The sequence below is a fragment of the Lathyrus oleraceus genome, chromosome 5 (genome assembly GCF_024323335.1).
Source record: "Lathyrus oleraceus cultivar Zhongwan6 chromosome 5, CAAS_Psat_ZW6_1.0, whole genome shotgun sequence".
In the NCBI taxonomy this organism is placed as follows: Eukaryota; Viridiplantae; Streptophyta; class Magnoliopsida; order Fabales; family Fabaceae; genus Lathyrus; species Lathyrus oleraceus.
The window spans coordinates 215,106,162-215,118,185 of NC_066583.1; the positions used below are offsets into that span (position 1 = coordinate 215,106,162).

Genomic DNA, 12,024 nt, shown 5'->3' on the forward strand with positions numbered 1-12,024 from the left:
ACATCATCTTACACATATATGATCCTTCATGAGTCCCAAAGATCAAGAGAATGTCAAGTTAACAAGGTGGTTCATGGTGGTTGACCAGAGAAAGTCAACTGGTCAAAATTGGGGTTCCTTAGACCCTATCTCCTACAATTTTTGTCATATGAAAATGATTCCAAGAGCAAAGTTACTCATAATGACATTTCAAATAACTTTCATGTTGAAGTCAAGAACTAATTTTGCTTGGACCCTAGTTAAGAGGTCAACTTACCAAGACCATAACTTGCTCAATTTTTATGAGATAAAGCCACTCAAGTTTCATGATTAAATTCAAGATGTCCTTTTCAAATTTGATGTTTGGAAGAAGTTCAAATTTAACTTGAAAATTCATATGCCAAGAGGAAACACTATAGGTCATTTTGGGCCATTACCATTGAACAAGTGATTTTACTCAAATTCTAAAATGCATAACTCCTTCATTCCAAATCCAAATAAGGTCAAATTGGTAACTACATGTAATTGGTTTGAAAGAGCTACAACTTTAATGTAGAAACTTTTTCCATTTGAAGTCCATAGAAAAAGTTATTCAAGGTGGAAGAAGTGAACATTTGACTTGGTACTTAGAAAATTTTAAAATATGTTTGATTTTCCAAACTTCCACCTCAAAATTCATCATGATCCAAGCTTTAAATGGAAAAGTGTTCAACATGAAAGTTGTTCCCCTTGATCTAACCTTTCCAAAAATTCAAGGATCATCTCATTTGGAAAAATAATGAAGGACTTGCGCATGGTTGTAATGCATGGTCCCATTTGGAAAGATTTGTAACCAATTTTCATTTCAACATTGCATGGTCCCTTGATTTCGTTTCAGCATCATTTGGAATTAAGTTTGGACACTTTGACATCATTGATTGGGCTTTGTACACACTCATGCAAGCTTGCATGAGATCATTGTTATTTTTGGATTTTTGAATGGAAGTGTGCAAAAATCATTGAGTAAGCCTATAAATATAAGTGCCCCAAGCTCAGAAATGCATCAACACCTTGCCCAAGCTTTGCCAAGAGAACTCAGACCCTCACACCATAGAATTTCTTGAGGATTTCATTGAAATCGAGTTTGAATTTTACATTTTGTTTTAAAGTTCAAACTCCAAGAATTCATTTCCCGTTCCATCTCAATTGATCACTGCAAGCAAGAGGAGGAAGAATCAAGCAAATCCATATCAAGATCAAGCTGAATTGAAGCTACTCGAAAGTTAAATTTCAGAAACTTCATCTCTTCGATTCTCTATCAATTCTTCACTACTCTTTATGATTTTTGGTTGGCTGAAGTCCTACCAATGTAGGCAACAAGATTGAGCTGCTTTTAGGTAAAATCGAAGCAACTCAGTTCATGATCCTCAAAATTCAAATCCCTGTATCTTTTTATATACTTAGAATTGGAGAAAATTGAGGCCATATTCGTGATCCTGAGAATTTTATCTTCAAGTTAGTGTCCTTGTTTTTCATTTTTCATGAAGTTTAGGTTGGACCAGTCTGGTGGTCATCGCCTGAGCTAGGGCTTCGGTGATGTGTTAGTAGGGTTCCAACCATCTGATCCAGGTCCAACTTTCTAATCATGGCCCTTGGTTTTTATTACCACGTGTGTGGATCTTTAACTCAAGTCCACCATGGATAGCGCGTGTGTGGCCATCAGATCTGCCATCTCAATTAATGAGGGAGATCTGATGGGCCTTTTTTTTTGTATTTTTTGATTTTTTATTTAATTACTTTATTTTGTTTAATTCATATTAATTTCATTTTTTAATCCAAAAAATGTGGGACATTCACTAAAAATCTTTAAATATTTTTCTCTTTCATTTTATGAATAAAATTATTTTTTGGATTAATTTTGATATTTTTCATGAATTAAATGTTTTTGTGCATATTTTTTAATTGTTTAAAAATACTTCTGACTTTTCAAAAATAATGAAATTTTTTGTCTAAGGTCCTTTGACCTTGTTTAACCTAGGATAAATCTCTTGGCAATTTATTTATTGTTTTGAAGAGGTTTTAGGTTTTGGCTAACTTAAATTGAATTTTAATACATTTTTAATTTGATTTTTAATTGATTAATTGTGTAAAAATTATGTTGAGCCATTTTTATGGTCTTGTGATTTTTGACTATTTTTTTGGGCCTTGGTCAAGGTTGATTTGACTTTTGTTGGATTAAAATCATTGGATTTAGGGGATTGATGAAATGTATATTTCATCTCCCAAAATGAATGAATGATTTTAATTTGATAAAACTCCTCCCGTGACCAATTTGTGTTTCTCTCATTTTCCCTCCCCCTTCATCTTCATCCATATTATTTTCCATTCCTATCATCGACCAATGAAGTCTCAATATCCTAAGGCTAATTGGTTCATCATTGACCTTGTGTCAGATGAACCAATACAAGTATGGATGAGATAGGTCCATCCCTTTTGATATTTTCTTTTAGTGTGTGGTATGTTGTAGGAGTTTGGTTCATTATACCAAATCTCTAACATGCATTAACACCTAAATTTCTATTGCTCGGCATCAGATAGTTGTGACTTCTACATAAGTCCAATTACAATATCTTAACATAGAGCTAGACCCTAAAGGCATAACATTCTAGTAAGTGAGATTGTAGGTCTCCCATCTTTCACGGTATTGTATGGAAACTTGGCCTTTTTTCCTTCCTATGGAAGATGTATTGGTTCAAGGATTCATGCTTGTGAATAGATGGTTGAGTGTTCTCCAAAGAATTACTTAATCAATTAAAAAGTAAAACGTCACTAACATTCAATCAACTTTGACTAACATTTTACTAATTTTTATTAATATTGCTTTACTTTTAAGTCATTTACTTTATGCAATTTAAATTTCAGCCATTTATCATTCATTTCCATTTACATTTCATTTAACTTGTTTATGTTTATGCCATTTTCACTTTACTCATTTGAGCCATATCTTGTGATTGTATATATTTGTTTGTGTATTTTGATTGTGCTTGTGGTCTTAGGACCTTAAAATACTTAATAAATAACAAAAACCCTAAAAAAATGTTTGGTGGACTGTTGATCTTGATATGAACTTTTGGACTTAGAACTAGGCAACATTCCCTATGCAAAAAGGACTTGGCTAATGCCAACATTTTGAAATCAATTTATTAAGAACTGAGCCTTCATCTGATGCAAGTCTTGAAGATTTATTTGAACTCATCTGCTACATTGTCTTGATGCAAACTTTTATTTTGATCTGGTGTTTGATGTTTTCTTCAGAGTTGATCAAGGAGTATTTCATCTGATACATGAGAAGATAAAGAAGACTGCTAGCTATTGAATTTTCTTGCTTGGATGTGACTATCTTTATTTGATGCCTTGATCTTCATGATGTTTGATATTGCTAATTGCTTGATTGATTATTGCTTGATTCAAAGTCCAAAGGGAAAATGGGTTTTCTATATGACATTCTTGTCTGTTGGATTGCATCCCATTGGTCAGATCTTTTCAACTCTTAACTTTTAATTTTATGCTTAGGATTAGTCTCTTCATCTCTCCCCATTTCTTAAATTTCAAAGTCTCTCCCCCTTTTCAAAAACATTCTTTGCTTGTGTTTTCAAACTTAGACTTTGTTTAAATGATTAGAAACTTTGGCCTTATGCCAATGAACTTTCAAACCTTTTTCTTAAATCAAATTTGTAAGTGAACTTAACCATATTGACTTAAAATTTTAAAAGACAAAAAGAACATTCACTCTGTCAAATTTTTGGCCCCTTTGTGCCCTTTTTTAATTAAAATTTTGTTAAAAGAAATTCACTCATTTTGAAATTGATACCACGAACTATGAGGTTTTAATCCCTCATTTTTATGTTGGCACGTAGGCACAAGTCTGAAGGTCTTGTCAAACACAAAAATATAATCAATGAATTCTTTTCTCATCCCCACACTCTATTTTTCTCAAACATCATTTTATACCAAAAACACATACACACATAAAAAAGGGCTCCCTAGGAGTACCTATGACACTTTGGATGCTAACACCTTTCCTCTGTGTAACCAACCCCCTTACCTCTAATCTCTAGCATTTTATTAGTTTTAATTTGAAAACTTCTTATCTTTGGGTTTTGTTCGTACTTTTCCCTTTTCCTTTGGAAACAATCAAAGCGCAGTGGCGACTCTGGTTTTATTGACATCAAGTTTATCCATAGCTTGATGGTCATGAATTTACCACTACAGTTTCCACATAATTCCATGAAGAATGGGAGACTTACAATCTCACTTACCAGAATGATATGCCCTGAGGGACAAATTTAGCTCTATGTTAATCAATCGTAATTTGACTTATGTAGAAGTCACAACTATCGGAGGTCGGGTAATAAAAATATAGGTGTTAATGCATGTTAGAGATTTGGTACAAAAACCAAACTCCTAAAACATACCACACACTAAAAAATGGGAAAGACCTATCTTAGTCAGACTTATGTTGATTCATCAGACACACGATCATTGATGAACTAACTAGCATTTAGACATTAGAGAAATCATTGGTCAAATGAAGGATTGGGAAAGAATATGGATGAAGATGAAGAGGGAAGGGGAAATAAAAACACAAATTGATCATGAGAGGAATTTCATCTGATCAATACCATCCATTCATTTTGGGAGATGAAATGTACATTTCATCAATCCCCATAAATCCAATGGTATTGATTAAACAAAATCAAATCAACCATGACCAAGACCCAAACAGAAAGTCAAACATCACAAGACCATAAAAATGGCTCAACATAATTTTTAAACATTTAATCAATTAAAAATGAATTAAAATGCATTTTAATATGGACAAAACATCAAATCCCTTCAAAACACCAAATAAATGGCCAAGGGATTTATCCTAGGTCAAACAAGGTCAAAGGACCTAACACAAAAAATTTCAATATTTTTTTGGAAAGTTGTAAGTATTTTAAAATGATTTAAAATATGCACAAAAACATCTAATTCATGAAAAATATCAAAATTAATCCAAAAAATAATTTAACTCAAAATATGAAAGAGACAAATATTTAAATATTTTTGGTGAAAGTCCCATATTTTTTGGATTAAAAATGAAATTTCTATGAATAAAATAAAATAAGAGGATTAAATAAAAAATCAAAAAATAAAATAAAATTAAAAAAAACAAGGGCCATCAGATCTCCCTCATTAATTGAAGTGGCAGATTTGATGGCCAAGCGTGCGCTTCACACCATGCACCCCAGTCAACGCGTCATAGGGAAAGTAATCACAAGGAGCAGTCAAGATTAAAACAATTTAAATAGATCAAATGGCCAGGAGACCCGCCAACGCATCACCGGAGCCCTAGCTCCAATTGTCTTCTCAGGTGGACCTCACCAGACTAGTCCACCACCGACCACCATTAAAATAAAAAGTGAGTACACTATTTTAAAGAAAAAATTCTCTGGAGCTCGAATCTGGCCTCAATTTCATCCAATTCCAAGTATATTAAAAGATACGTTGATTTGAAGTTTGAGGTGCATGATCTGAGTTGCTTCGATTTGGCCTCAAAGCAACTCAATCTTGTTGCCAACATTGGTAGGACTTTAGCCAACCAAAAATTACATGAAATGATGGAGAATTGAGAGAGAATCGAAGAGAGAAAGTTACACAAAATCCACCTTCTGTTTGCAGTGATGAAGCTCGATTTGGATCTCAATTGGCTTGGGTGTGCTTCTACTTGCTTGCAAGAGATGAAATGGATTATTAAAAGGCTTGGATCCTTGGAGTTTCAATCCCAAAATAGAAGTGGAATTGAAGCTCGATTACAAGTGAAATCTTCAAGGTTATCCTATCAATGGAGGTTAGGGAAGAAGCAGCTCAAAGCTTGGGCAAAGGGGTCCTCATTCTGATCACAAGGGCAATGTATTTATATGGTTTTGCATTGCTTTTCACACACTTGAAAATTTGGCCAATTTTAGAAATGTTTGTGTGTGCTTGCATGGGTGTGTGATAGGCCCATAAAATGATTGGAAAAAGTCCACAATTATGCATGAATGATGCTGGAAGCTTAACATGAGGCCATGCAATTGTAATTGAAGATTGATCATGAAAATCATCCAAATGGGACCATGAAAAGTAACCATGCGCAAGTCCTTGTAAATTCTCCAAATGCCATGATCTTGTACTTTTTGGAAAGGTGATATCAAGGGGAACAACTTTGATGTTGAAAACTTTTCCACTTGGAGTTTGGATCATGATGAATTTTGAGGTGGAAGTTGGAGAAATCAAACACAATTGAAACTTTTCTAAGTACCAAGTCAAATGATCACTTCTTCCACCTTGAATAACTTTTGCTATTAGCTCTAAATGAAAATGGTTTCTTCACCAAAGTTGTAGCTCTTTCATCCCTCTTAAATTTGGTCACATATTTGACATAATTTGGATTTGGCATGAGGGAGATTTTCATTTTAGAAGTTGAGGAAAGTTGCATGTTCAATGATGATGGCCCAAAATGACCTATAATGTTTCCTCTTGGCACATGCCCTTGCAAGTTGAATTTGACATTTCTCAAAGAATAAAAGTTGGATAAGACATCTTGACTTTGATCATGAAACTCGGATAACCTTCATATCATAAAAGTTGAGCATGTTACGGTCCTTGGAAGTTGATCTCCTAACTAGGGCACAAACAAAATGACCTATAATCTTTAACCATAAACAATGACTTTCCAAGAAAAGCTAGCTCTTGATGTAAACATGAAAGTTGTTTGGAATGTCATAAAGAGTAGTGTTTATCTTGGAATCATTTTCATATGACAAAAATTGAAGGAGATAGGGTCTAGGGAACCCCAGTTTTGACCAGTTGACTTTCTCTGGTCAACCTCCTTGAACCAACTTGCAAACTTGAAGTTCTCTTGATCTTTGGGACTCATGGAGGATCATATATGCATAAGATGATGTATAATGAAGTACCCATTGATATATTTGACCAATTGTTGAAGAAACTTGTTGAGGAAGTCACACAAGATACCTAAATGAATTAGGCTTCCAAGGCAAACAAGCTTCAAACTCTTGATAAATTCTTCATCAAAATGATAAATAAAGATCATGGGGATCCATATATGATGTTTAGAACCATTGTAAACCACTCCTAGATTGTTCTTTTCCATGAGGGTCTCAAACCCTAGTTGTGAGCTTGATGAGACACAAGTGGATGCACACACTACTTACAAAAGAAACAAAAGTTATACATGGACATATTTTTGGTATTTTGGTTAGTAAACAAAGAAAAATAAAGTATGATACAATCAAATGTGTTTGATGATCTCTCCCAATGCAAACCCATTGAATAAGGGATAAGGAGGATGCCAAGGTGTGATCCTACAGTCAATGCAAATGATGAGATAACATGAGGGATCTTAGGATCAAAATTGGGGTCTTACAGCTGTCCATATTTAAGGACATTCTAGCTAAGGATGTGAAGGTTAAAATCTTCGTATTAACTCAGTAGAATAGACTTAAATAACAACATCAAGAAATAAATGTTGGTCCCTAAGAGACCTCATGATACATATGATATGAATGTTAAAATAATCTTTTTGGGGAATATATTGCCACAAAGGAAAAGAAATCGGAGAAACTGAAAGCCCACAGGATCGCAATGCATTTTGTAAGGAAAATTCACTGGGGAGACAAAGACTCTGGGGGATAAAAAGTTATGTGTAGGTCAGGTTACAACTTAAAAACTGTTGGGAGACACGAAGGGATTTCTATAAAAATAAATCAATGAAAAGATTTGGTTGGGGAACGAGGAAAATATGCACATATTGGGATAACACCAATACAGCAAAAAACAATGCAGTGGAAAATCGTAGATCAGAACAAAATTGATATACTTACGCAAAGGGGGTTCAATTTCACAAAGAAATACGAAACCAAACTCAACTGGGAAAAAAAACTTCAACACATGAGTAAAGAGATATATTATCTATTACCGGTTACTGGTAGGAAGATAATATACTAGAACTGAGTGACATCCGTTAACGGTTAGGATAAACATATCAAGAATGACTCGTTGAAAAAAATGAGACATATTCACTACCGGTAAATTCATAAAAAATGACAAAACGGAGGGGGAGTAGTTTTCACTACCCTTACATTCATAAAGATAAAGTTCTTGCCAACTCTTATCTAGTGGGAGTGTCAAACATTTATGGTGTAGGGTATTCATTCATTTTGGTAGATAGCATGGTCCTTTTGCAAGGACAAATCAATGAATAAATTATTACTGTATTAATAAAAATTCAATTTACATTGTCTAAAAACCAATTTCTTATTACTAAATATATATATATATATATATATATATATATATATATATATATATATATATATATATATATATATATATATATATATATATATCTTGATGGCATAAAAAAATACAGATTAATCTTTAAATTTTTAAATATTATTTATATGATAATATCTTCTAATTTAATTATTAATTTTATAAAAATATGTAACATATACATGCGCATGATTATTTTAATAGTTAATCAAAAAAGAAAGACATTGATATCCCCCATAAATATATAATCATATTTTCGTACTGATGGACTATCCCAAAATTTAATTAAATAATAATTAAAATAAAATAAAAAGCACTAAGTACATAGATAACAAATTTAAATCAAAATAATCATACAAGTATATTTATATTTTCATCTTATTATTTATTAAATATATTTAATTTTAAAATTTTGATATCACTTTTTAAATTTTTTATTATTTTTCCATATAATATTTTTTTTTAGATTTATGGTATTTGATAATCTTTTCAAATTATATATTATTATTGTTAAGTTTTTATAAAATACTATATTATATTTTTTTTATTAAATACTTATATTTCAATATTGAAATTATTTTTGATTTATGATAAATATGATGAGTCATATTGTAAAACTACAATTATAAAAAAGAAAATTTATTTTAAATATCTCATCTCCCTTAGTGAACAAAATTTAATCGTAAATAAAATTTGTTTCCATCCATTCTTATATTTTGAACCAAACATGTAATTAACATTTATCTCCCCCTCCCTTCCTATTACTTCCGCCTCTTTTAATAAAATTATCTCTCTTATTATCCCTCTGTTAAACCAAACTAACTGTAAAACATTCTAAATCTCATGGAAATCATATTCGTATTAATAATTATTCTAATCTAAAACAAAAAAGATATTATTATATATATATTTTAAAAGACCAAAATAAACCTGAAATTAACATATGATATTAAAATTAGTTTTATGGTATATTTGATGGTATATTTTTTAATGATACCAAGAGGTGAATGATGTTCCAAATTAGTTTTATGGTATTTTTTTAATGATATTTTATAAGACATATGTAAACAAACGTTTTATTGGATAGCTTACATACCACACCGATAACCTTAATTAATTATTGATAATAAAACATGTGAATTGGAAAAATGACCAACAATTTAGTGGAAACACATAGATATGACATTCACTTTTTAAAGATATAACATTCACTTTTTAATTAAAAAAAGTGGATGGAAACATAAAATTTATTTTCTTAGTAACATGTGGGGATTTAAATGGCCACACTTCGGACCAAAACAGTGTCGATAGTAATTCCAGGTCCCAAACCGAGAAGCACACCCCATTCAAGTCCCTCCCCTGTTGTGATATGTCCTTCATCTTTTGACTTCCTCCTCATCTCATCCATGACGAACAATACAGAAGCACTTAACATGTTACCATATTCGCTTAGTACATCCTTACTAGCTTGCAATTTTTCCGACTTTAAACCAAGTTTTGCTTCAATTTTGTCAAGACTAGCTCGTCCACCTGAGTGTAAAATCCAAAAAATGGAATTGTAATCCGAAATATTCAAAGATTGAAAGGCCTTGACAAGAGCTTTTTCAATGTGTTTTGAAACGAGGTTAGGAATATCCTGGTTGAGATATAATATCATTCCTACTTCTCGAATGTCACATTTAATGTATCTTCCGCTATCTGGAAGGATGGTTTGCGCAGTCCATACCAATTCAAACAAAGGATTTTCAACTTTTGGCAATGGGTCTGAACCAATAATCGCAGCTGCCGCACCATCTCCAAACAATGCATGTCCCACAAGACCATCAAGATGAGTATCACTAAGTCCAGAGAAACCTAATATCCCCATCTCTGCACAAACCAACAACACACGAGAATCTTTGTTGTTCTCAGTCAAATCTTTAGCTAAACGAAGTCCCATTGCACCAGCATAAGAACCTTGTTGGTACATCATATAACGCTTTACATCCGGGCTTAGGCCTAAAAGATTTGTGAGTTGATAGTCAGCACCAGGCATATCCACACCAGCTGAAGTGCAAAAGATGAGATGAGTAATCTTAGATTTAGGTTGACCCCATTCTTTGATAGCCTTTGTTGCAGCTTCTTCGGCTAACTTTGGTATTTCCACAATTATAATCTCCATTTTGGCATCCAACGTAGGTGCCCTAAACTCACAAAAACTTGGATTCTTTTTCAAAATATCTTCGGTTAAATGCATGTATCGTTTCTTAATCTTAGTTCTATCACCTGAAAAAAAACTCGTATAAGAACAGATAAAAGACACTAACAATATATATTAAAAGTAAACTTAAAGTATATTATAAACATGTTACATATGCGCTGAAATTTTTCTTTGAGCTCAGTCTTATGTTCACTGTTTGTGACACGGAACAAAAAATCTGGATATGTGCTCTGATACACACAGTTTGGAGGGTTAGCAGTGCCGATTGCTAACACAGTGGCAGTGCCTCCAGCTCTTTGTGTTTGGCGGATCTCATCAACTGTCGCCATCTTAACTGCACAAAAGAGAAAATTAAATCATGGGATATTACTAATGTAAGCTTTAGAATGTTGATAGTGAGCACACGTACTAGTAGTAGCTAATTAGCTTGCAGAGTAATAAAAGGAAGAATTAAAACAATTGATGATATTTGGTGTGTGAGAAATTGTTGTTTGGGGTATGGTATATATAGCGTTACAAAGAGCACACTGTTATACGATACATAATTTCAACGAATATCATTAACTGAATACTTTATGGTTGATATTGAATAGGATTAAAATTCTCCTTTAATCGAACTTACAAATATTACGTAGCAACAATCTTTTATTTTTGAGTTTGTAATAATCATAATTATTAATAATTATAACTATTAAAAATTCAGATGTTGGAATTCTCTTTCTAACAAAATTATAAAATTTAAAAGCAACTCAATGAAATGATATATGATTTGTTTTAACTTAATAAGAGGTTTTGAGAGGTTTATGGAATTATTGGCAAATAGACATTTTAATGGTCACATATAACAGTTACAAGTAGCTCCATAATTGAATTATATATATATATATATATATATATATATATATATATATATATATATATATATATATATATATATATATATATATATATATATATATATATATATATATATATATATATATATATATATATATATATCGACGACGTTACATAGTGAATATCTCAAAAGGACATGGGTTTTAATTTTATTGTCTCTACTTTAATTTATTCACGTGATGCTTTGCAAACCATTTATGGTGACGTACAATCATTTTCCTGAACAGGGGGGTCCATTTGCAAAGTAGATGTGATAGCTATAATGTATAAATTATTATTAATAAAAATTCAATTTACACTAGTAACATTACAACATTTCCATTTTGGCATAAAAGAAAATGACAAAGGACTTAAATATAGCACTGAACTAGTGGACAATATAATGGTATTTGCAAGAAGCTACATATATGATTGGTTCAAATTTAAAAGGAGAGGGAAAAAGTTTAGTTACATAGGTTTAAAATTGAAGAGTGAAAATAAAAAGATTTTAATTACAAATGTGTTTGGTTCAAAAGATGAAAATGAAATATTTAAAATATTTTTTTTTTATAATTGTAATTTTGCAACAAGATTTATCATATTTACCA

General features: G+C 31.8%; 1 protein-coding gene across 2 annotated transcripts; it reads right to left on the reverse strand.

The window, feature by feature from the left end:
* Positions 1 to 9,400: 9,400 nt before the first annotated feature.
* Positions 9,401 to 11,110, reverse strand: LOC127083018 (chalcone synthase 1A-like). 2 transcript variants are annotated; one of them, XM_051023252.1, is made up of 3 exons: positions 10,950 to 11,110; positions 10,692 to 10,874; positions 9,401 to 10,605 (listed from the first exon to the last, which is right to left on the reverse strand). In XM_051023252.1, exons 2-3 carry the CDS (start codon positions 10,867 to 10,869, stop codon positions 9,614 to 9,616), a joined length of 1,170 nt encoding a protein of 389 aa, XP_050879209.1. In that variant the 5' UTR covers positions 10,870 to 10,874; positions 10,950 to 11,110; the 3' UTR covers positions 9,401 to 9,613. The 2 variants fall into 2 exon arrangements, with proteins under 2 accessions (XP_050879209.1, XP_050879210.1); XM_051023253.1 differs by having other exon boundaries at positions 10,692 to 10,869; positions 10,950 to 11,091.
* Between the last annotated feature and the right edge of the window lie 914 nt (positions 11,111 to 12,024).

What these genes read in the sequence shown, in the direction of transcription:
- LOC127083018 (XM_051023252.1), bottom strand. Translation starts at nt 10,869, where the DNA reads ATGGCGACAGTTGATGAGATCCGCCAAACACAAAGAGCTGGAGGCACT. An exon ending in AGAAAAATTTCAGCGCATAT is followed by an intron (nt 10,606 to 10,691) that starts GTAACATGTTTA and finishes GTTTTTTTTCAG; the next exon opens with GTGATAGAACTAAGATTAAG.